This window comes from Sitophilus oryzae, unplaced genomic scaffold, assembly GCF_002938485.1.
Source record: "Sitophilus oryzae breed Bouriz unplaced genomic scaffold, Soryzae_2.0 scaffold_1307_pilon_pilon, whole genome shotgun sequence".
NCBI classification, from domain to species: domain Eukaryota; kingdom Metazoa; phylum Arthropoda; class Insecta; order Coleoptera; family Curculionidae; genus Sitophilus; species Sitophilus oryzae.
Window position 1 is genome coordinate 1,705,898 of NW_022145957.1, and position 27,380 is coordinate 1,733,277.

The 27,380-nt window shown below is 32.3% G+C and overlaps 2 protein-coding genes across 2 annotated transcripts; both read left to right on the forward strand.

Annotated features, from left to right (window-relative positions):
- Positions 1-7,322: 7,322 nt before the first annotated feature.
- Positions 7,323-27,080, forward strand: LOC115874885 (leucine-rich repeat-containing protein 58). Its single transcript, XM_030890184.1, has 6 exons — positions 7,323-7,382; positions 10,846-11,036; positions 11,096-11,383; positions 19,647-19,863; positions 24,299-24,488; positions 26,670-27,080. The coding sequence occupies exons 1-6, from the start codon at positions 7,323-7,325 to the stop codon at positions 26,837-26,839; spliced, it is 1,116 nt and encodes a 371-aa protein (XP_030746044.1). The 3' UTR covers positions 26,840-27,080.
- Positions 12,017-14,767, forward strand: LOC115874924. Its single transcript, XM_030890223.1, has 2 exons — positions 12,017-12,259; positions 12,559-14,767. Exon 2 carries the CDS (start codon positions 12,560-12,562, stop codon positions 14,654-14,656), a length of 2,097 nt encoding a protein of 698 aa, XP_030746083.1. The 5' UTR covers positions 12,017-12,259; position 12,559; the 3' UTR covers positions 14,657-14,767.
- Positions 27,081-27,380: the final 300 nt, after the last annotated feature.

The following is a 27,380-nucleotide window of genomic DNA, read 5'->3' on the forward strand; positions in this document are numbered from 1 at the left end:
TAGATTATTTCTAAAATACAAATGAGGTATTAGATGTATATGTATCATATTTTTTATTCATTTTATTTTCATTCAAGTCCTGTTTGATTTAATTCACAAAAGTCTTATGTACCTATATTTATGTTTTTACATATTTTTTTTTTGATTCAGGTTTTGTGTGGGTTCCGGTTGCCTTTTCCTGCTTCCAGTTATTTAGTTTTATGCCCGTGAAGCTGCGAAAACATTTATGTATCTTCAAGTTTCTGTAAGTCAGTGCACTGTTACTTTACTAATTCACTTTAACACAGCATCTCTGATATTATTTAAATATTTGATATTGATACAGTAGTTTATTGGTTTATAGCTCTTTAATTGTGTTGATTTGCATATTTACATTGTTCTAAAGTCCAAATAAATATTTTTTGAGTAATTTTGTTGTATTATTTAGTACTAGAAAGAGTAAAAAGTATATTAACCCTCATTTAAACCTCCTGAACAGGCCGCCATTAAAAACCGAAAACGGAAATAAATTTCATAAAATTGAAATTGTCATGTCAAATGTCCCAGCCGCCATATCTGAAAATTAGTTATCCAGGCAGCCACGCTGTTTCCATAATTTAACATTGACTTGACACTTCTTCTTGTATTTATTATTTTATGGGCAGCACCAGTGGAGAATGCACCAAGCCTAATGCGTCGTCCGTCGTTGATTTTATGGAATTTTATTGATTTATATCAAAAATGACAGGTAATACCTCAACACAATAGTGACGGAAGGACGAAATAAGAACTCATTTAAACCTACCTTAACGCGTCATCTCCACCCACAAAAAAAGCAGAAGAAAAAACAAACCCCCCACAAAGGTATAGACATTATTTAAGTTAAATAATATTTAATGTCAAAAATACAGACGTAGGTATTAAAGTCAACGTAAATTTGTAATAAAAAATAATTAGTCTGCTGCAGAATTTGTTACGGGAGATTAAGTTGTTATAGATAAGAATTAATTAAGCTAAAATTTGAAATAGGTTGTGCTTATCAATAAAAAAAGTAAAAAATAAATTTCTGTTTATTTTTTCAGGAAAAATGCAAGTCACTATTTGCCAAGTAATAATTTTATTTATTTATAGTTCCAATAAAAAGTCATTTATCTATGATAAAAAATACTTGTTACCCTACTTGTTACGTAAAACAAATAAAGAACTTTTGGTATGACAGTTACATACCGGGTGTGTAAACGAGTACGAAAAAATTTAGATGTTTGCTTTAAAAAAATTAAAAAAGGTTTAGCAAATAGTATTTCTCGATTTGGCATTAGAGGACAACGGCCTACTAAATTAAATTTCTCATCTCAAAAAACTCCTAGACACCAATTTTCATCCAAATATTAACGTTGCTTCCGAAATTATCTGGAAAAAATCGAAATAAAAATGAAACTTCTATACCCTGTATCTCCGAAACTAAGCATTTTAGGACATACATTTATACGAACTTTTTTACTTATTTTTATCTGCAGAATATGCTACCGAATGCAGTTCGGACCTAACTCTTTAGTTAACTTGGATAATATATTAATGCAATTTGCTGTTTTTGCCTTTGTTTAAAAAATATAAGTGACCTAGATTAAATATTCATTAGTTTCCGAAACTCATCTAATGACTTTTTCTATTTGTTAAAGCAGATAAATTAAAATATACATTACAAGACTTCATTAATTTATAAAGTAAAATGTGTTCTTATACTTTTTAACCCATATTTGCTTTTGCATAAGATAAAATATTGAAATTGAATTTTATCATCACTTCTATCATCACTCGATATAAACAAATTGTATTTGATGGACACAATATATTGGGTAACCTTTAACATAAAACATAAAAACGGTCAATATTATTGTATCATATGAAATATTTCGCAATAAATTACACTGAACACATACGTAGGTAATCTTTAACACCATATAATAAGTAACGGCCAACGATAAAATACTTTGCGCAGTCATTTTAAAATACAACCTAAGTCCGAATAGCAACCATCTTAGAATCGTGATTTATTAAATGGGCATCAGTCACCATTCAGCCATTCTGTATTTTTTTAATTTTTTTTCTGAATCTTAACATTAACCATAGTAAGTTTCTTATAGGCTCGGTGCATTCTCCGCCGCACAGTGGTTCAGAAATTGAAAAAGCTGCTCATTGGATATTTTATTGATTAAATTGGGAATTTTTCAAGATGATATGCAAATTTATGAATATTTACTATAATTTATTATAAAAGTAGGTATCAAAAAGGTATTTTAGCCTATACTTAACTAATTTTTATTTAGACAGTGTCCGAAATTAATGTTTATATTGCGATCTCGAAAACTGCTAGAGGTAACTAGGGAAAGTTTTCCGACAATTCTGTTTGTAATTTATGTTTGTGTTTCTATTTCTATCACTTTTGGTTTTTGAGATATTTTGAAAGAGGCATTTTTGAAAACACCCTGTAATTTCATTATTTATGAAAAATTTTGAAATCTGTCAAAACTTTCTTAAAACAACTTTTTACGTAGAAAATATCTGTGTAATCAGACTTATGGCAAAACAACAAAAGTAAGATTTTTAATAAATTTGGCAACTTGAAATACATGAAATATTATAAAACCGTTTGGAAAAATTAAAGAACTGAACAACGTTTATTTTACATTTTACAAAAAGGGATTTCAGTAAATAAATAAACAATCATGTTCTCAAGAAAATTCATAGTAATTAAGTGCGAAATAAATTATTATGAAATTATATTCAAAATTACAATATTTAAAAATTATATCGTATCCTCGTATTCATGAGTTTCGGTTAAAGATTCTTCACTCTCAATCTATGCTAGTCAGATCATATACCTTGGGTTACTTTATTTTTTTGGGAAACGGATAACTCAACAAATTGTTTTTTTGTTGATGGACCAGACTCTTCAAAATCCATGAGCTCTGCTTCCTCTTCAATAATCGGCTGACTTCTAGACATTCTTGCCAAAAATTTATCCCAACAATAATTGCTGCTTCGCCATCTGTGTGCTCAACCACTTAAAAATGATTTGATCCTACCTAGTTGTGCCGAACCACTCTTTCGTTCTTTAAAAAAAAAACACATTTGCTATATCGACTTCCTTTCTATTTTGAAATCCATTTTTTAGAAACTTGGCGCAAACGGTTTGGCGCATAGACTTAAAATAAAATATAGACTGAGCATCTCATTTATAAATAGCTGGAACATGCGGTCAGACAACGTCTTGTTATTGTTGTGTATATTGATTAGGTTATAACGAGTGCGACACGAGCGATAGATAGGTTGTCTCTGTCTTAACGGTCGTTCCCTGACGACTCTGCTGAGAAACACAACACTGTCTTTCCTTTCTCAAGTACACCTGAACTCTCCGTATCATAGCCGGGTAACTTTTTTATTTTAATGAAGCTATAATTAAATTAAAAATATATCGTATTTAAACTTTTTTATATTTTATTAAGATTTAGGACAGGTTTTTGGAATAAAAGTTTAGAAAAAAACGTCTTAGAGTCCAAAAAGGATAAAAATAATAAAATACACGTTATAGAAGAAATTTTATTAACGAAATTACGTAATTTTTGAAATTAATAATAAATTATTGATTTTAGTCAAACATTTACAACCCCTAATATTAATCAAAACAGGATCTATTTCACAGATATAATAGAATCGGCGACAGGGAGAGAAAAAAAAATATGATTTTTGTAATTTTTTTTTCTGGTTAAGTGACGTCTTATTATGTAAATTAGAGAAAACATAAATCTGTTCCATTAAACCAAGGAAGGTGATAGGAAGTGGATAATATGAAAATTACATTTATTTAACACGGTACTGTCTTTATTATACCGGGTGCGTTCCAAAAGTGGCTCATCCTCAATTTTTTTTTATATTTTCAAATAGTTATGTTATGTTAGTATATGACATAAATTAGGATTGATTGACGCATTCAATTGTTTTTGGTCACTTCCTGTTTCACCGGAAATGAATATAACTTTTAATTTTTAAACGGCACCCTCGGTATATTTCTACTTTATTCGATAGAAAATGATAACAATTTAATTTTTAATAATAATATTGATTTCTGAATAGAATGACATAGCATAATATGTCAACTTTTGACATTTTCGCATATGGTTTAATTGTAATTGTAACACGCGGTTCATAACGACAATTTGACTCGAAATACCAAGTGTGTGGTATCAATATATTCATAAAAAAATGCTTTTTCCAAATATGCTAATGAGTCTCCCTTGTTCCATTTGAAAAAATTGACATATGTATGATTAAAACTACGATTTGTACATCTTTTAACCGGCCTAAACAAGACACGAAACCCATTAGACGATCAAAACTATTTTTCCAAGGCTCCTTGATTAAAACTTAGTGTTTTTAACAACACCATGGCACCCTAGATTGAAATTTAAAATACGATTTGTTTTTAAGCGACAATGTCAAAAGTTGACATATGATAGTCATTCTATTCAGAGTGTCATTTTTTATCGAATAAAGTAGCAATATACCGAGGGTGCCTTTAAAAATCAAAAGATGTAATCATTTCGGTGAAACAGGAAGAGACCAAAAACAATTGAATACGTCAATAAATCCTAATTTATGTCATATACCTACTAACATACAATTTTTTTTTGTATCTGAAAAAATAAAAAAGTTATAGGGGTGAGCCACTTTTGAGACGACCCGGTATATTAAAAAATATTGTTTCATAATGTAATATCATTTTAAAATTCTTGTATGTTATTTTAGATTCTGAAGATAATTTTAGAATAAACCGGAATATATTTTTAATAAAAACATTATTAATTATTAACAGGGTTATAATTATGGTTTTGTTACAATGTAAGTAAGCCAATATTGTAACGTAAGAGAAAAAATTCAGATTTTACATTTTACTAAAATATTATCTAAATAAGCGCCTTTCTACAACAACGCCACTGACACCTAATGGGTAAATTGAGAGTTGCCTACCGGTCGAAAGTCGTTTCAAGACTTAATTGGATTATTTAAGTCAAATTTCTTGCAAATTTGGCACTGGCGAACCATATTTTATAGTTTTTGAACAGAAAAAGTCAATAAAATAAACACTTAAGGACTACAAGCTAAGAAAATGCGTTAATACAACCGGGGAGATAGCGGCAACAAAGGTTTACCACACACGTGCGACACGTACTACAAGGTAATAAATGAATGAATAGGCTCCCTCGCCTCTAATCGGTGTTGTCATATTGTAAAGGACTTATCCTTATTAAACAGTATCCGACTTATAATTTAGTAGTATAAGGACTATTTAATACATCTATGGAATATTAAAACCTACGTTATTAAACTGTAGTATTAATATCTCAATATATGTGTATAACAAGAAAAAAAATATTGATAATATTAAAGACGTGACAACATAGGCTGGATGAGGAAGGCTCGGTCGACTGTACCCAGAAGTAAACATGTGTGCAAAAAAGGTTGTTTGTCCACGTTGAGATGTAAATAGTGTAGTCTATATTTTATTTTAAGTCTATGGTTTGGCGTGTGAATACACCTGATGTGTGAATAGTAGTTATTTTCACACAGAGTATTTTCAGTATCATAATAGTTTTGGAACAGTTACTAAATAAAATACTTGACTTTATTACTTTAAATAATTATTACTGCGCAAGGGGGGTGCAGGGGGGTGCGAAATTTGGACGGTAAAAACCTATTAGTGAACAGAATATTTCTGTGAAAAAAAATAACGTGGGTCCTCGCAAACCTCTAAGGTTTTATGAATTTAAATTTAAAATTTCAAAAAATTATAACATGTTCTTTTATTCAATGTATTATTGCCGGTAACATATGTATTGCAAAGGATAAAATATAAAAATGAACACTTACCTATGTCTTCTATACTGATATATTCTACACAGAAAAATATTTTGTTTCAAATGCGGTACTATCGAATGAACTTTTTACGTAGAAAACACTGAAGCCACTTCTCAACACTGCATTTCAAAAATCTTTAAAAATAGGTCACAAAACAAGAGAAGCAAAACGCTGTAAATATGTTTTTATGCGTTATTGGTCAAAACCATTTTAAGTAAAGGTAGATTAAGGTCTGGTATCAATAATAAATGTGTTAAATATACTAAATTTGCAACTCGCAGCTTTTTCAAATTCTGAACCACTGTGCGCTGGTGCTGACAGCATCGAAGAATACCGTAAATAGCCGACTAAACAAATACACGGGTTTAAATAGCGAGTACACAAAAAAATTGTTATATTACTTGAAAAGTATTAGTAAGTTCAATTTGCGAAAATTCTAAAAAAAATAAAAATGTAAGCCTTTTGATATGTTTAGAAGGTCTAACGTGTATTATAATTCATTGCTCTACTAATAAACCTTTCAAGATTAGCAATACCACGACAGGTAGTGCGCTGGCTGCTTCAACTACGGTAGCGATCATAGTGTTATGCACCGGTTTTGCTAGTTGGGACATAACTAGGGCTATCTGGACTGTAACAAAAAATTTTAAAGGTACATAATTATAATTTTAAAACGCGTCCATGAAAAATTTAAGCACTAGTTGATTAAAAAGAAGTATGTATACTGTTAATATTGTTTAAATAATATTTTATCCTCATAGTATATGCATATTTAATTTTTTTATTATGTAATAAGCACTTTGTTGACTTACTTGTTTCGTCGAACTGCTTGAGTCCATTTTTGCTTTTGATCAAATAGGTGAGAGAAGCTTTAAAGCTTTAAAATGTTCTTTCGGGAAAGTTGAGTTATTGAATGTTATTACACCCAACGATGCCTTAATTACACTTTCCTTTACGGGTTAAACATTTTTCCGACAATTTTATTAACTTTTGAACTTGTTACGACGCCACGGTGGGGCCGATTGAAGAATCGTTGGTCAAAACCTTCAAAGATATATGAATCAACCAAAAATATATAGAATTTAACAGTTTTTGCTTAATTGAATTTCTAGGTAGTCAATCTTCAAAATTTTAGTTAATTAAATTATAGTTCACGTATATACCCAGCATATTAGCTCATCAATATAATGTTAGAAAAAATAGCCGGATGACAAAACTTTTACATTTTTGCCTTGCAAGCCATTTCGAATATTGTTGTCTTGTGGCATGTCTGTGTGTCTGTCTGTCTGTTTATCGGTCTGTTTGATATATTTTTTTATCCGTATGTAACCAACAACTTTGATAAAAAAATAAATATTGTTTTTGGATTCTAGTTTTGAAGAAGTAAAAAAATAATTATTTTCAATCGTGGTCTCACATGTCTCAAAATGAGTAGTCGGCACGTAATCAAGAAAGTATGGGCTAGATTTTTCGAGTACCTATTACAGGCAAGCATCTAAAAATTAATTCCGGATGATGAGGGGCTTCCAAAAGTTTTAATAACCATTTCGGGAAGGGTGGTTTTGGGTGCCGGAATTTTAAATTTAGCGTAATGTAATGTGTTTAAAAATAATTTGTTTAAATGCTTAAATTTTTAAAATCGGTTCATTATTTTAGTACATATCATAGTTTGAATTTACGTGTGGATATTTTAATAAGTTAAGCCGCCATCTTGAAATTTTAAACTGTCATATTTAGACTAAAACGTAATATTTTTAAACATATTGCCTTACTTCAAATCTCCATGTTATTCCATTAAAAAGATAGCAAAGGAGTGGGGACATTGTATATTATCTAAGCCTCGATCTAAGCATTAATTCAGTTAAAACCCACAAAATTTGTAGATTTGAGGTAGGGTGGGACTGAAGGGTCTAGGACTCTTGGACCCCCTAATTATGTGATTGATTACAGGCGAATCATGAGTATCAGATTTTATTAAAATCACACGAATTTAATCTAAATAAATCATAAAGACCTATAGTATCTATTACTCAAAGTACCAGGGACATACTTCCATTTAAAAATATTTTTTTTTAAAGTTGCGCAAAGTTGCGCAAGTTGGTAACAAATACATGAAGGGTAATGTCCAATCTTTCAAAAAACATCAGCCAATAAATTGGGCAACTTTGGGCACTCAACAAAACTCAAGGTTAAATAGCATATTTTATTTCTTATATTATACTAATTTATTAATTAATTTAGTATGCATCAGTAAAAAAGTTTTTTTTTAAATATAGCTAGAAATAGTCAAGTAGTATTGTACTTTTATAAAAAATGCAAAAAATTAATTGTATTTAAAAATTAACCAAGAAATTTTACTTATTATTCGGGCCCTACAAATTGCAATTATTATACACGATAGAACTAAACCTTCGCCATTACTTCACTGGTTACAGATCTGCATCCCAAATTTTTTTCTGTGCATAATATAATATTTCGGTCTTTTCTGTATTCTATGATCATCAAAACTTTTTGAAAAAGCAACTTCTGTTTTATAAGGTTCTGGCCGCAAAAATGGCAATCGGCCCCACTGTGCGACGCCTAGTTCGTGTTCTTTTTCACTTAATTTTTACTACCCGAAACAACGTTACATCACACAAACCTCGCGTACCTGAGTGTTTTATGTTTTCAATAACTGCACTAGCAAAAAACGAAAATGCTTAAATATTATGACAAAGCCACGATTTCAATATCATTTTAATGCGATCAATATGCATTGTAATCGGTACGGCCGGCGCGGCGTGAAATGCATAGCGAAAATTTCTGGTTTCTGCAGTATAGAGCGCTGCGGTCGCAATTTTTTGAAATCAACTGAAATACACCAAGCCTATAATATATTTATATTAATACACTAACCGACAAGAAAGAAAAACAAATAAAATGTATTATTTTTATATATTAATTACAAATCCATAATATAAATACAGGTTTATTCGCCTTGGTTGATTATACCAAAACGGAAAGGTCTAGAAACTAAATATTTCATGGGTATATGTGGGAAGACAATGTGCATAATTTAAAATTATTTTAAAATGTACAGGGTGTGTCAGAACTAAGATCCGTACCAAAGTTATATTTTTTTCTTATGGAACACCCGGTATTTTATTTCATTATTGAATTCTAGGACATAAAATAAGACATTTATTATAAGGGTTTAATATACTTACAAGCTTTGGTTTTTGAGATATTTAAAGATATTTAAATATTTTATTCAGCATTCTATAATAAAAAACATTGTCAATACCCTGTACATTGTTTTTCAGAATTAATTCTTATGCTGACTTTTAAGTCAAAAAAATAAACTTTACTGAAACATTTGATTGCTTCGTTTAATGTATACAGGGGTATTAAAAATTGCTGGTCTATTTTAAATATTTATTTTGCATAAAAACTTCGTTATTTCAAATGCAACTCCCTGTATTTTTTTAAATAAATCGAAGCAAATTTAAATGCTCTTTCAAAATGTATTAGGATTTTCTATACCTCTCTAGCTCAGATTTTGAATAAAGAGCAATTTTTCAATAAAATGGCAACCAAGAGGGCTAGTGTCGTCATGGCAAATTTCTAGTGTCAGTAGGTATTTTCAAAATGGAAATTTGTTTATGGATTTATTTAAGTTTAAACCAGTTTACTTTTATTTAATTTGCGTACAGTAGTTTAATAAATAATATTAATTAAATATGTATTTATCTTCTATTCTCTTATTCTATCAACAAAAACGAAGAAGTAGTTCTTTGATTTATTTTACGATGACTTGTAGATATATAGATTTTCTATAAAAGAACCAGTTACGGCAAATTCATTTTCTTCACTTCCAACGACAGGTTTCTGCCTACGATAGGTTTTTTTTTATAAACGACACATACCAGCCCTCCGAAATAGGACAAGTAGTTTTTCACAGGAACACTTATCTGGAAGATTCCTATTTGAGTATCTTTGAGCATAAGCTCTTGAGGCTAAGAAGCAATTTTCCTAACAAAATATAAAAATAAAATCACTAGTAACATATCCATTCGTTCCACCAGCAGATTCTACTTTATTTTCTTGATAAAATAATGAATACTTACTTATTAAACAATTGTAGGTAAATTTAAGTAAACTCATAACTCATAAATAATAATAAAAAAAGGTTATAAAAAAACTCAAACTTATAAATAATAATGTCCATAAACTAATGTCGAATTTGAAAATAGTTACTGTCACTAGAAAATTGCCATGGCGACCCCAGCCATCTTGATTGCTATTTTATTTAAAAATCGCTTTTTATTCAAAATCTGAGATAGATAGGTATAGAAAACCCTAATATAGTTTGAAAGAACATTTGAATGTGCTTCGATTTATTTTAAAAATACAGGGTGTTGCATTTGAAATAAAAAAGTTTTTTTATATAAAATAAACCCTTAAAATAGATCAGCAAATTTTTGGTACCCCTGTATAAATTTATGGAAGCAATAACATTTTTTAGTAAAGTTTATTTCTCTACCTTTAAACTCACTGCACAAAAATTAATTCTAAAAAGTAATGTGCAGGGTGTTAATAATTTATTCTATTGTAGCATGCATATTTAAATATCTTTAAATATCTCAAAAACCATAGATTTTAAACATATTTAACCCTTATAATAAATGACTTTTTTTGGGCCCAAGAATCCAAAAATGAAATAAAATACCGAGTGTTCCATAAGAAAAAATGTAACTTTAGTATGGATCTTAGTTCTGAAACATCCTGTATATTTCAAAATAATTTTAAATTGTGCACATTGCCTCCCCACATCTCTCTTTGGTCCGTTTCCCTGAAGAGGGATTAGTGACTATGATGTTCCTGTAGCGGTTTTTATCGTATTGTGCCAGTCCGCTCTGTTTTGAGCCATGCTGACGGTTTCATGAAGGCCTTGGCCGATTAGGTCTTTAGTTTGATCAACCCATCTCTTGGGTGATCTTCCTCGTGGTCACTATAGATCTAGCTTATTTATTAAAGAGTCCAGAAAGTGTTGAGAATTACTTGGACGAATATCTTCAGAATAATCCAAAACAATGTGAAGAAGTAGAAAACATAATATTACATCATAATGAATTAAGTGTGATGCCTGGGAATATACATAGGTAACTCATTTGAAACTGAAATAATTTCTGTAATAGTTATTTTTTATTGTTCGTTTCAGATTTACAAATATTAGAATATTGGATATTAGTAATAACGGATTAACTATTTTGCCGGATATTTTCCAGTATTGCCAACTGTCTAATTTAATTTTGAAAAATAATAGATTAAGGAATGATACGTTGCCAAAGGAGTTTACCGAATGCAGCTCGTTAAAAGAGCTAAACTTAAGTGGGAACGATATCAAGTATTTTCCAGACCAAATTTTAAATTTCCCCAACTTAAAATTTCTCTATTTAGGAGGAAATAACATGGAAAATATATCGAACTCTATATGGAGATTAAAACAGTAAGTAGTAATGAAGTTTTATTATACAGGGTGACAATTTGAAAACGAACAGTATTTAATATTACCTCTACCGATGATAGTATGAAAATTTGGCAAAAAAACCTCAATTTACATATCAAGGGAGACAATTTTTGAGGCATTTGATGTCGTGTTAGTTTCAACCCTTTGACCCCCAGGGCACCTACCCCTAAAATTTTAAATGACAACCCCTATTTTTTTTACCATTTTTGTGTTCCTTATAAAATTCTCAAAAAAAAATGCAATTTATGTAGAATTCTATAAGAAACACAAAAATGGTAAAAGAAATAGGGGTTGCTATTTAAAATTTTAGGGGTAGGTGCCCTCGGGGTCAAGGGGTTGAAAGTAATACGACAACAAATGCCTCAAAAATTGTCCCCCTTGATATGTAAATTGACGTGTTTCGCCAAATCTTCATACTATCATTGGTAGAGGCAATATTAAATACTGTTCGTTTTCAAATTGTAACCCTGTTTATTTACTATTTATACTTTTTTTTGTGAATATTAAAAAGAAATAATATATTAATCTAATAAAAAGTAATATAAATAAAATATTTTGTCTCTGATCGTCTTAAAACCCAAAGTATCAGTTAAAATTTAAAAAGAGTAGGGGAGAAGGGGGCAGGTTCGGACATGGGGCACCTCCGGACAATTCAAATTTACCGCCAAATAATAATTCTAGAATAACCAATCCCGGCCAATCACATCAGTGTATCATTAATAGAAGTTGCAAGAAAATTATGTTCCGATAAATTGCAAATTGCAAACGTTATATGCCAAAGTGTTGATAAGTCGTTTGTGCTATAAGGTCAACGTGTCTGCTAGTAAGGTCCTGTACCCAAGTTTTGAAAGTCAGGTAAGATTAAATGATTTCACTAGAAAGAGACCTGATTTTTATGTACCTAACCTCACAAAAGTATATTGGTTTCGCATGTTTGTAGATATTGTACTAATAAAATGCAGTCAGGTGCACCTGGGGCAGAATCGGACAATTGATGTGGGGCAGGTTCGGACACTGTCCGAATCTGCCCCATGTTTGTGACAAGGATAAAACGTGAAATTATGGTATTTTCTTGTTTCTTTGTTTATTCTATCGAGTTATACCAGGTTCTAAGGGCTGTAAAAATACTTACCTACATTCCTTTTTATTTGCAGGATGGTGCGAACGTACAAAAAAAAACGACCCAACCGACCAGAAATTCCAAGTAATGTCTTAAAAGACGCAGTACGAAATGTAATCAACAAAACCATGTCTCTAAGAGCTGCTGCCATTACATTCAATATACCGAAATCCACACTCTTCGATAGTGTCGCCAAAGCTAAGAAGAGGCTCAACGATGACGCCAGTGATTCAGGAAATGAGGGTGATGATACAGCAGAACAGGACAGTGTATCAAAATACGCCACACGGCAAGTTTTTTCTCAAAATGAGGAAGCTGAGTTAGAGTTGTATCTCATAAAGTGTTCAAAAATATGTTACGGGTTGACATATAAACTTTGCCGTGAATTGGCTTTTGAATACGCCACTAAGTTGGCTAAAAAATGTCCAAAAAGTTGGGAGATTAACAAAACAGCAGGGATTGACTGGATGCAATCTTTTATGAAACGTCATCCAAGGCTTTCCAACCGCAAACCCGAAAATACAAGCATAGCAAGAGCTTCGGCTTTCAACAAAACTAATGTGGACGAATTCTTCAAAAACTATGCAGAAGTACAGGCTAAATACAGTTTTTCACCTGACCGTATTTGGAATATAGATGAAACAGGTATTACAACTGTTCTCCAAGCACCGAGAGTTATAGCGGAAATAGGTTCCAAAGCAGTTGGACAGTGTGTATCTGCCGAGCGGGGATCTCTAGTCACAATGTGCGGAATAATTTCAGCAGTTGGTGGGTCAATTCCACCTCTTTACATCTTCCCACGTATCAGAATGAAGGATCAGTTTTTGTACGGTGCTGTTCCAGGAGCCGTTGGATTTGCTGAGAAATCTGGATGGATGTCTGCGAATATATTTCTGAAATTGTTAGAGCATATTAAGACACATACAAATTGCAATCCCTTGAATAGGATTCTGATCTTGATGGACAATCATGAGACACACGTCTCCCTAAATGCCATTTTATATGCAAGAGAGCATGGAATTGTATTGCTGTCGTTCCCTCCGCACTGCACCCATCGGATGCAGCCCCTGGACAAGGCAGTGTTTGGTCCTTTCAAAGCCAAGTGTAAGGCATCTTTCAATGACTTCATACTGTCAAACCCTGGTAAACCGATTACCATTTATGATGTTGCTAAGTTGACAGCTCAGCCGTATTTGCAAACATTCACTCCTTATAACATTATTAGTAGTTTTAAGAGCACTGGGTTATGGCCTATCAACTCATTAGCATATACAGATGACGATTTCTGTGCCTCGTTTGCTACAGATCGTCCCGATACAAGCCTTGTTGTTCAGTCCAACTTCAATAATGAAGTGCAAGACCATGATGTGGAAGCAATGGCCAGAAATATTATTGAAGACATTGTAGATGAAGCTACCAAACCAAGGATTAAAATTCTATCCATGGTGACTGTAAAGCCTATTGATGTAAAACCATTACCTAAGGCTTGTCCTCGAAAAACTACCAGGAAATCTAGAGTAGGAAAGTCAAGAATATACACCAGCACTCCTGAAAAGAACAGAATTGATGAATTGGAAAGAATAAGACAGTTGAAGCTGAAAAAAACTGATACTAAGAGAAAACTGGTGTCAGAAATTACAGAAAAGAAAACACAAAATGGCAAATCAAAGAAGAAGAAATATAGGACTAAACGGCAGGTTCTAGATGATATTTCTTCCTCTGATTCTGATACAGACATGCCATCAAATTTCATAGGCAAGAGCTTTAAAAACGATTTATCTGATTCTGACATCGACTTAGATTTTGAAGATAACAATGGCCAGATTAATGAACTTTTGCATGATGAAAAAATCCTTGAGAAGGACTATGTGTTAGTGAAGTTCGCGACAAAAAAACGAGTAGTACATTATGTTGGAAAAGTAGTTGAAGTACTAGGAGACGATGAGTTCCAAGTGACATTCTTGAAGAAGTCACCGCGGGGATTTGTATTTCCACAAATTAAAGATATTTCTACTGTTGAAAGAAAGGATGTTGTGTCAAAGTTGGCTAAACCCTCAGCAACACCAGGAACATCAAGGATGGCATCCTATCTTCAATTTAATGTAAATTTTTTTGGTTACAATGTTCAATAAAATTATAAATACCTACTAATTTTGTATTTTTCTTGTTTAATAATTTTAATTTTGAAAAGGTTCTTAAAAAAATAAACTTGTCCGAAACTGCCCCGGCCACGTCCGAAACTGCCCCATCATGGGGCAACTTCACAATTACATAATTTTACAAAACATTTTTTTTTATAAAAAATTATTAAGTGCTTTGATTAGATTTCACAGGACACTATGAAGTGAACATAGCTCTACTCATCATATTTTTTGCAAATCGTTATGTAAGAAATCAATGAATATACAGCAGTTTGAAAAAAGGTGTCCGGACCTGCCCCCTTCTCCCCTACCCCAATCGAATTGTCATAATATAAGCGAACGCACCAAGCTAGTGCGGTGCTGCCACCATCGGAAAATATTGTAAACAATCGGTATACCGGGTGCGTCTTAAAAGTGGATCACCCCTATAACTTTTTTATTTTTGCAGTTAAAAAAAAAGATTTGGTATGTTAGTATATGACGTAAATTAGGTTTGATTGACGTATTCAATTGTTTTCGGTCACTTCCTGTTTCACCGGAAATGACTACAACTTTTGATGTTTAAATGGCACCCTCTGTATTTTTTTACTTTATTCGATAGAAAATGAAATTCTGAATAGAATGACATATCATATGTCAACTTTTGACATTTTTGCATAAGGTTTATTTGAAATTATAACTTGCAGTTCGTAACGAAAATCTGACTCGAAATACCAAGTGTGTGGTATCAAATTATGCGTAAAAAATGAATTTTTCCAAATATGCTAATGAGCCACCCTCGCTCAATTTGAAAAAATATGATAAAAAATACGATTTGGGCATTTTCTAACTGGCCAGGACAAGACACTAAAACCATTAGACGACCAAATCTATTTTTCCAAGGCTCCTTGATCTTAACCAAGGATCTTAATCAATTCTTAATTAATTCTTATCTCATTTCTCCTTGATCTTAATCAATTCTTAAATTAGTGTTTTTAACATAGCCATTGCTACTCTACAATTTTAAAATACAATTTTTTATTAACCGAGAATGTCAAAAATTGACATATGATATGTCATTAGATTCAGAATGTCATTTTCTATTGAATAAAGTAAAAAAATACAGAGGGTGCCATTTAAAAATCAAAAGTTGTAGTCATTTCCGGTGAAACAGGAAGTGACCAAAAACAATTGAATACGTCAATCAATCCTAATTTGTGTCATGTACTAACATACCAAATCTCGTTTTTTTATCTGAAAAAATAAAAAAGTTATAGGGGGTGAGCCACTTTTGAGACGCACCCGGTATACAAATACACGGGTTTAAATAGGGAGTACGTAACATTTGTTATATAATAATTATTCTAAAAGTATAATATGTGAAAATTCTAAAAATAAAAGTAAAAAGTAAATATCTTGATATCTTCAGAATGTCTAACTTGAATTATAATTTATTATTCTAGCGAAAAAAACTTTTTAGATGTGTTTAAATACGGTAGCAAGCATAGTTTTACGCACCGGTTTTGTTAGTAGGGTCATAACTGGGGCTATTTCGGCTATAACGAAATTTTTTAAAGGTACATAATTATAATTTAAGAAGATGTTTATAAAACATTTAAGCATTAGTTGATTAAAAAAGTATTAATATTGAAAATTATATTTTATCCTCTCATAGTATATGCCTATTTAATTTTTTGATGATGTAATGAGCACTTTGTTTACTCATTTGTTTCGTCGAGCTGCTTGAATCCATATTTGCTTTTGATCAAGTTGGTGTGAGAAACTGTCAAACTATAAAATATTGTTTCGGGAGAGTTGAATATCTGAGAAAGTTGAGTTATTGAATGTTATTGCACCCAACAACACCCTAATTACGCGTTAACATTTTTTCGGCAAATAGATTTTTTGGAGTACGGGGCTACAATTATAACATTAAAGTAAAGAAGTACCTATGCAAACCTCAATATAATGACAAGTTCAACAAAGATTAGTTATTTACCTATTATTAGGTTTATTTAGGCATTTTTATCATCTGATTATATTAGTCCATTATATTAGTTGTTATAGTAATATTACTGTAATAATAGATAAAATAGATAACTAGAGTTAAGTGGAAGAGCAGAGATATCTAAAGTCTATATTTGAATATTTGACCATTTCTCTACTATCTATATTATTTGTATTGATTATTTTTAGTATCAATACCTGTTTTCCAAATTACAAATCGACAAAAGATAAATTGATTTTATTAAAAAAATAAATAAAATTAATAATTTTTTATACAGGGTGGCGCCTCTCATACGCCGCCGAGGCTCCAGGGAGATCGACAGTTTGTATTGAAATGAAATTTTGTGAGCATATACAGGGTGATCCGAATTGTATTCCTGAAACTTCGGCAGCATATTCTGCAGATAAAAATAAGTAAAAAAGTTCGTATAAATGTATGTCCTTAAATGCTTAGTTTCGGAAATACAGGGTGTAGAAGTTTCATTTTTATTTTGATTTTTTCCAAATAATTTATGAAGTAACATCAATATTTGGATGAAAATTAGTGTATGGGAGTTTTTTGACATGAGAAATTTGATTTTGATGTCAATATGACTCCTACTAGTAGAGGGCGCCACCTACATATTTTTTGACTGGTTTGAAGAGTAATAACTTTCGTCCTTACCTGTATAAAACTACTGAGTAAAAAATATACAATTTCGAAGTTTTTTACGTAAAAAATGTCTCTGGGTAAAAATCGCTACTATAGTAGTAGTATTGGTTTTCGAGATATTTGGAATCGAAATTATCAATACCTGTCATCGTTGACATAAATTAAACATGATCAGTTAGCCTGGGCCAAGATGTCAAGAAAAAAAATATATAAAGTTTGAGTACCTACTTTATTTTTTAAATGCCGATACCACTGGCTTCAAAAAAATATAAAAATTTAAATCGCCGACGTACAATTTGGGGTCTCAACAAAAATTTAAAAAAAACTTTTTCAACCAAAGTAAAAAGCGCGCAAAAAGTTTTGTTAATAATAAATAACGACCATCATCGCCAAAAGGTATGCTTACTGTTGCCCCCCTCCCTGTTTCTAAATCCAGGAGGTTGGGTCTCTGCACAAATTTAAATAAAAATAGACTATAATCTAATGGAAAAAGCAAAAAAATATTTTTTTTCTAATATTTTAGTGATAAAATTTTACTTTATGATCATAAGTATTAGTAAACAAGTAAAACTACAAACTAACAATTAAGGAAGTACAATTAATAACTTTAACACACACTGAATTTAGACTAAAAAGGAAGAAAACAATTAGGTACTAGCTATAAGTAAATAAATAAATTTTAAACATGGTTACTGTTGTAGGAAGCAACTCGTCAATAATGGCATGTATTGACTGTTTCCATTCTAAATATCTTGAGAACGGTTACTCGTAGCGATTTTTACAAAGAGATATTTTTTACGTAAAAAATCACAGAGATATTTTTCCTCTCGGTAGTTTTATACAGGTATGGACAAAAAGTTATTACGCTTCAAAACAGTTAAAACACATGTAGGTGGCGCCCTCTACCAGTAGGAGTCATATTGACATCAAAATCAAATTTCTCATGTCAAAAAAACCCCAGACACCCATTTCCATCCAAATATTGACGTTACTTCAGAAATTATTTGGAAAAAATCGAAATAAAAATGAAATTTCTACACCCTGTATCTCCGAAACTAAGCATTTTAGAACCTACATTTATACGAACTTTTTTACTTATTTTTATCTGTAGAATATGCTACCGAAGTTTCCGGAATACAATTCGGACCACCCTGTATAGGTTAATTCAAAGCACTTTTTGAAAATATAGAGAGTTCTACAGGGTGTCTCCCAAAAAAGTTACATATCAAAGTTGTGTTTTTTGTAATGGAATACTTTACCCAGTATAGCCTAATACGTAGTTAAATTAAGTATTGTTCTTTAAATCAAATTAAAACTTGATTCAAAAAGTTATACAGGGTGAGACAAAATTAATATTGAACATTGGTCACCTTTAAAAGCATGTTACTCTTTTATTTTAAATGGAACATCCAGTATATTATTCCGGTATTCAGTGGAGAATTAATGTCTCAAAATTCAAAATACTATTAAGGTTGCCTACCCCTCAAACAAAGATTTTCCTAGATATTTTCATTTACATGACTAGACCTGAGTAGATCTTTATTATTTGATAAAATCTAGGTGGTTGTGATATGTCTGACGTTACTTCAATATAGTTGTCTAATTAGTCCAACTTGTCGCACAGCCATATCATCAAAATCATAAAAATTAAAATATCTAGGAAAATCTTTGTTTGAGGGGTAGGCAACCTTAATAGTATTTTGAATCTTTGTTGGCGAGGTAGGCAACCTTAATAATATTTTGAAGATATATAAATGCCCCATTGAACACCGGAAAAATATACTGGGTGTTCCATTTAAAATAAAGGAGTAATTTGCTTTTAAAAGTGACTAATGTTTCATATTAATTTTGACTCACCCTGTATAACTTTGGGTCAAATTTCAGTTTGGTTTAACATACCTATAATGGTTACAACTAAAATTTAGGTAGCTGTTATGGAAATTTAAAATTTACTCTTCATTTTCACAAAATATGAAATATTGTCATCTTTAGATTTTAGTTGTCATCTTTAGATGTTTCTTTAATAAAACTCACCTTTATTTTTTTCCTAGAATCCGAAAATCAATTAATATATAGGGTGGTCCATTAGAAAAAAAAACAACTTTGATATGTAACTTTTTTTGGCGATACCCTGTATAATTTTATACATTTTTATAAAATGCTTTCAGTTGACCTACGTATGTTGCTAAAATTTCATTTCGATATAAACTACCGTTCTCCTTGGAGCTTCCGCGGCGTATGAGAGGCGCCACCCTGTATTACCAAAATTCCATGTAAATCTTTGGTACATATTTAATTTAACTATTCGACATCGTTTTTAAAGTAATTAAATTTTATTTTCAGCTTACAAGTGTTATCCCTAGGCGGAAATAATATTTCGGACGTGCCCTTATCAGTAGGTCAATTGAAAAACCTTCAAGCATTAGTCCTTTGTGATAACAATATTGAGCTGCTTCCGGCCAACATAGCGAATCTTCATAATTTAAGGTCGTTGCTCCTCCATAAAAATAAGTTAAAAACGCTACCTCCAGAAATAATAGCTTTGCGGAATTTATCAGAGGTAAGTACTAGAGTAAATATTAAAATAATAAAATTTTCTGTATCTTTGTTTGGATTTGGATACTAATAAGTATTTTTAACACAAACTTACTAAAAGAACAGATAAATTATTTTATTATATGTATACTTATTTATAATCATGTTGCCTTTTTTCGTCGAAATGATTAGTTATTTAGTAAACATTGTTTATACTATACTGTGTGTTGCATCGCTGACGTGGCCATAGGAAATTCCATGTAAATTTTAAAAATAATGATAAAGTTCCCCATTTTACTTTAGAAAAAACCTTATTTAAAACTTTTTAAAGAACTCTTTAAAAAGTTTCAGATCCTGGTCAAACAAATCACAGTTTATGTCACAATATGGCAAATATATTATGATTTTCTCCTACAGGATCTGTCAAAGATATCCTAAATTATATTCTCTATAAACATAATAGAATCTTTAAAAAATTAAATATACCGGGTGCGTCTCAAAAGTGGCTCACCCCTGTAACTTTTTTATTTTTTCAGATTAAAAAAACGAGATTTGGTATGCCAGTATATGACATAAATAGGAATGATTGATATATTCAATTGTTTTTGGTCAGTTCCTGTTTCACCGGAAATGACTACAACTTTTGATTTTTAAACGGCACCCTCGATATAATTTTACTTCATTCGATAGAAAATGACATTCTGAATAGAATGATATATCATATGTCAACTTTTGACATTTTCGCTTAAAAAAATCGTATTTTAAATTTCAATCTAGAGTGCCATCGCTGCGTTAAAAACACTAATTTTTAATCAAGGAGCCTTGGAAAAATAGATTTGATCCTCTAATGTTTTTCATGTCTTTTCTTGGCCGGTTAAAAGATGCCTAAATCGTATTTTTAATTTTATATCAAGTTTTCGTATTTCGTATCTCAATTTTTTCAAATAGAACAATGGTGGTTCATTAACATATTTGGAAAAAGCATTTTTTACGAATAATTTGGTACCACACGTTTGGTATTTCGAGTCAAATTGTCGTTATGAACCGCATGTTACAATTTCAATTTTTACAATTTCATTCGCATGTTTCAATCCTCGCAAGGAAGACTGGGAGATGGCCAAGCTAGTAATAACACAAAAAATAAAATGGGCTATTTACACCTTTCAGCCTTATAAAACAGCAGGAATAGATGGGATTTTTCCTGCCCTTCTAATGAAAGGTCAGGAAATAGCTACACACCATCTATTAAAAATTACAAGAAGCAGTTTAGCGATGGGATATATACCAACCATCTGGAGAAGAGCGAAAGTAATCTTAAGTAAAACTGACTGGGCTAACCCCAAATCATTTAGACTTATTAGCATCACATCGTTCATATTAAAAACGATGGAGAAAGTAGTGGACAACCATATTAGAGTAAATCATCTAAAGGTTAAACCACTGCACGATAGTCAGCATGCATATAGAGCGGGCAGATCCACAGAAACTGCTCTGTACCAGTTAACTGAGCTAATACAGGCAAGCGTGGATAGCAAAGAAATAGCACTTTGTGCCTTCTTGGACATTGCAGGGACCTTTGACAATATACCTCACAAGGTGGTCAAACGATCTCTTGAAACAAGAGGGGTGAACAGTACGATAATTCGCTGGTTTTTGGGAAATGCTCTCAACACGAACAGCAGAGGCTGAGATAGGTATCAAAACTGTAGTTGTTAAAACAACGCAAGGAACTCCACAAGGTGGAGTGATCTCCCCCCTACTGTGGAGCTTGGTAGTGGATGAACTACTGGAAGAATTAACTCTAGCGGGAATACACTGCATATGGTATGGAGATGACATAGTCATCATTGCACGGGGGAAACATGAAGGCACCCTGTGTGATATTATCCAAAGAGGACTCCGCATCGCTGAGAAATGGTGCAGAACTGTCGGGCTGAGTATCAACTCAGATAAAACCGCGGTAGTGCCATTCACCAGAAAGCGAAGTTTGAAAAACTTGAAAAGAATCCATCTAGATGGAAAGGAAATACTGCCATCACAGCAAGTGAAATATCTGAGAATAACCCTGGATAGTAAACTTCTCTGGAACAGGCATATTAAGAACATTACCAGCAAAGCCACAAAGGCCCTCATGATATGCAGAAGATTGGCGGGAAATAGGTGGGGCTGCGCCCCTAACATTTTGCGCTGAATGTATACTATGATAGTAAGACCCATGATTACTTATGGAGCAGTTGCTTGGTATACAAAACTAGAGCAACGTACAACAAGGCAAAACCTGTGCAAAGTACAGAGACTAGCATGTATCTGCATCACAGGTGCCATGAGAACATGTCCAACAGCAGCAATGGAGGTCATTCTAGATCTAACACCACTGCATATTGTCGTCGGTAGTTATGCCAATGCGACAATGATTAGAATGGTCATTGACGGAAACCGTACTGGGAGAATTTTCAGGTCAGGGGCTTGGAACACCCTCAAAAAGAAAATTACACTTCTCCAACTCCAACAAAATTTACAACTTTGAGAAACACCTCACTCATTGTAGTCTGTAGTATTGAGTAATAAAAAAGATTGGAAGAAAGAAACGCTTACTCAGCATATAAAAGACCATACCATAACGTGGTATACTGATGCTTCCAAAACCAAAGCAGGGACAGGGATAGGAGTATTTGGGCCGAAAACTAAATACTCCGAACCAACTGGCACCCACCCCAGTATCCTCCAGGCAGAAATTTACGCAATTTACGCTATCGAAAGATGCGTACAATTTATCTTAGATAGAAACTATCGAAAACAGGAAATTGCCATCCTATCCGATAGTCAAGCAGCACTTAACGCGATCAACTCAGTAACCATCAATTCGAAGTTGGTCAAAGAATGCCTAGAGAAGCTCAACAAATTAGGTAAAGAAAATAAAGTCCACCTACTCTGGGTGCCTGCTCACCCAGGGATAGAAGGAAATGAAACAGCAAATGATCTAGCTAGGAAAGGAGCGAACACTCCACTAACTGGACCAGAATCGTTCTGTTTTCCAAACGGGAACCAACTGAAAGCGGAACTGAAGAATCTGGAAGACTCCATCCGTAACTTGGAATGGGTGTCCTCCAACGGTCTAAGACACTCGAAAAAGTTCCTCAGAATTTACGACCGAGAAAAATCAAAGGTTTCCCTTGATTTAAGTAATAACAATCTTCGGATTGTCACGGGGTTTCTAACAGGACACTATCTCCTCAACGAACAACTCTGTAGGCTGAAGCTGAGAAACAACGGCAGATTCTGTGGGGAAAATGGGGAAACACCCGAACACCTTATCAGTGAGTGCGCCGAGACGACGACCATTCGTGCCATGAACTTTGGTACGGCTGATGTCGAGGATGGAGAGCTGGCTCAGTGGGGCCGTCTCAGATACTGGCTACTGGTGTGATGAGTTATAACTCGTTATAACTCAAGACAGGGGAACACACAATAGATCTATAGGGTCGCGGTGATTAACTCCCCTCCTAAACATTCTACATTCTACAAATGTAGGATGTCTAAAGTTGACATATGATATGTAGTGATGGGAAAACTGCATGAAAACCGATTAATTTGATCGCTCGAGGGAAATATCGCTCGTATTTAAAAATACGCTTTTTCGCCCGTCGCGCGTCGCTTGTTGTAAGTGCTCCTTAACGCCAAGCACAAGATACGCAACGGATAACGTCGTATAAATTTGCTACCTGCAATGTATGTAGAAAATTCGCTCGGCTTTTTATCGAGTATATCACATTAAAATCGGATTTCAATTTATTTCATTCTAGGATCGCTTGCGTTCGTCGCCCGTAACTCGTCACTTGCATCGCTCGTTCATGATCGAGCGATGTCGGTTATTTCAATAATCGAGTACTCGAGCGAATTATCCCATCACTAATGATATGTCATTCTATTCGAAGTGTTATTTTCTATAGAAAGTAAAAAAATACTGATGATGTCATTTAAAAATCACAAGAATATGTCAATCAATCCTAATTTATCTCATATACTAACATACCAAATCTCGTTTTTTCAACTGAAAAAATAAAAAAGTTATAGGGGTAAGCCACTTTTAAGTCGCACCCTGTATTACGTAGATAAATAAACACATTGTTTGAGACGATACGATTCAATACGAAACAATACACAAATTTAGAATTATTTAGAACTCGTTAAATTGTAACATGAAGAAAATGGAGAAATTGAAAGAAGTTTTTCCATAACTCCAAAAAGAATTCGTAGAAGCAATTGAAAATGAACAATTTGCCTCATTTTAAAGTTCTTTAAAAAGTTTCAAATTCATTTATCTGTAAATTAAAATGGGAATCTTTTATATAACGTTTTTGAAATTTACATGGGATTCCCTATGTCCCTATATTACGATCCGCGATGCAACAGACGAGACGGTATAATACAATACTTATCATATTTTATTTTATTTATAGCTTAGTCTAAGGGAGAATCCCTTAATTGTACGCTTCGTTAGTGATATACAACATCAACCAGCTAGTCTCCTTGAATTATCTGGCAGGGCATTGAAATTGTACAATATCGAGGTTCAACCAGGCGATATACCCACCACTCTACTGGGTTATTTAAATTCCGCTCACAGATGTGTAAATTCTAACTGCAAAGGTAGGTTATAGATTAAACAATAATGTATTCTTGTAACGTACGAATTTATAATACAATTAGCCTCGACGGTGGAACTCAAATTAATTGCCGTTTGATCATGGATTTTTAGATGGCCGTCAATATATTTGATCAAGACATTAAGAATTTTAACTTGTTCTCAAAATTAACCTCCATTTTAAGCCTTAAATCCAGTATTTCATACTCTGAACTACTAGCATTCTAGTGGTATATTTTATTGAGCTTGATAATCATAAGATCTGAACGCGAGACATATTTAACTCTCATATATGATTTTTGAGACATGGTTATTCCGTTTTATTAGTGATGTTTTATTTCTCAAAAATTAATATTTGCAGACACATTTTATTGTTACATCTGTGTCATATCGAATGATTCTGCTCTTTATACTGTCACTTTTTTGTTCACCTTTTTTAAATTATACAACCAAACTGTCATTGTTAAAAGTTGGACAAAATAATGTGCTCTTTAATTACATAAAAAAAGTAGCACAGTAATGCGAAAATCGCCATCTTTGTACCTCTACTCATAAACGAGAAACTCTGTAAAACACGGGAGAAGAGGACACCCTGTACAGGGTGGGTCAAATTCGACGTTTTTAAATGGAAACACCCATTTGTATAGGAGATAGACGAAAACTAATATCGGTGTCTGGAGCTCAATTTTCATCAAAAACATGATGGTGAAAACCGCACATCAATATCTGTTACCGTTTCGGAGTTACGGGGTGTTTTTCAAAAATGTGCATTTTTAACATTTCGCTGTAACTTTTTTGCTATGGAAAATTTTGTATTTCTATGAAAACTTTTCCAAAGCATCTTTTTACGTAGAATTTAATGGTTTAAGTTTATTTTTTTTAAATTAATAATTTAAGAGTTATCAATAGAAAAAATACATTTTTTATTTGGGACACCCTCTATATTTTTAATTAACTGAAAATAATTTAAAATTACCTTTCCAAAAATATAGCACACTTGATATTTTGTTATAATCCCCTTCGAAATACAGAATTTTTAAAAGTTACCGTTTTAACTAGTAGGCTTTGGACCCCTTATTGATGATATGCCCTTAATGGAACTCGAAAACATATTTTTTCAGCAAGACGACGCACCGCCTCTGAACGCTGAAGTTATCAGCAAATTTTTGCAGGCAATTTCGAGAATAATTGAATAGCTAACCAAGATCCCAGCCGTTGGCCGTCGAGGCCGCCTGACTTAGTGCCCATGGATCTAATCCTATGGAATATTTGCGGAAGAATAAATGTTCCTTATTCTTCCGTATAATCTAGACAAGAATTAGAAATACTTAGCAGTTATGAGAGAGTATCTTTCACCCCCACTGAGTTAATGAATTCCGCGAGAAATGTTCAAAAACTGCCCCGTCTGTCCATAACAGTAGACGGTTGATATGTTGAACACCTGTAGCAAAATCTCATGTCTTGGTTTGCTATTTATATTTATTGTTATTAGATATAGTTTAAATGTGTTGATGTTGGTTAAATATATTGTAGATTGTTATAAAATTATAATGTTTACAAAAAATAGTATGTTCGTTTTAATTGATGCTCACAGCTAGAATTTTTTTGCATTACAGCCGGTGCCGTTCAAAACCTACTTATTTAAAGCCAGGCGAATTTTTATATACTCTATATCTCGAAGAGGAATCGAGCAAAATATCAAGTGTGTTATATTTTTAGAAAGGTAATTTTAAATTTTTTTCAATAAATTAAAAATATACAGGGTGTCCCATATAAAAAATCAAATTTTCTGTTGATAATTCTTAAATTATTAATTTTAAAAAAAATATACTTAAACCATTATGTTCTACGTAAAAAGGTGCTTTGGAAATGATTTCATAAAAATACAAAATTTTCCATAGCAAAAGACTTACAGCGATTTGTTAAACATGCACATTTTTGAAAAACACCCCGTAACTCCGAAACGGTAACAGATATCGATATGCGGTTTTCACCATCTTGTTTTTGACAAAAATTGAGCTTCAGACACCCATATTAGTTTTTGTCTATCTCCTATAGAAAATGGTGTTTCCATTTAAAAGCGTCGCATTTAACCCACCCTGTACATATGTTAGAGAAAAAATATAGTTCTACATAAATTCGTCTAATATAAAAAGTTATTTTATTTCTATTAATTTTATTTTTAGGAGTTTTCTTCGACAACAGAATAGAACACGTGAAGTTTGTAGATTTTTGTGGAAAATATAGAATACCGCTGCTTCAGTATTTATGCTCGTCCAAATGTGCAACAATTCCAGCCGATGATGTTATAAGACCCCATAGAACTTATTTGATGAAAAAAGTGCTACTTGGTTAGGTCATTTATAAATTATAAAACAGAATAATTATAAGAGGGGTACTTTATTATAATAAGTATTGCTTTAAGGAGGAAATCATATTTATAGATTTGTTATTTGTATTATTATTTGAAATTTATATAAGTTAGGTTATAATAAATTTTTAGTTAAAGTGTTAAAGTTAGTAAAGTGTGATATAAAAAAGAATTTACTGGACTAAAGAAAGGTGATATACGAGATTAATAAACGGGTCAATAAGTATTTTTTTGTATATTATACACCTTATTTTAGTTGCACCACCCTGTATAGTATTTGCCCTGTGTCATCATCTATTTATTAATATAAAATGGCAAAAAGTATAGCAGCGATACGAGATAAAGTCCCTTCAACATGGGATGTATGACAGCGAGACTTGTCCGTCATTTTAATTCACAAGTAAATTGTATTTTCTGCCATTTTTGGGATGTTATCTGTTGAAATCTTCCCCAACGCGTTGGACAGATTTTATAAATAGATGTGGAAAATTTCAACCTACATTACGCTGAGACATGGCTGAGACGG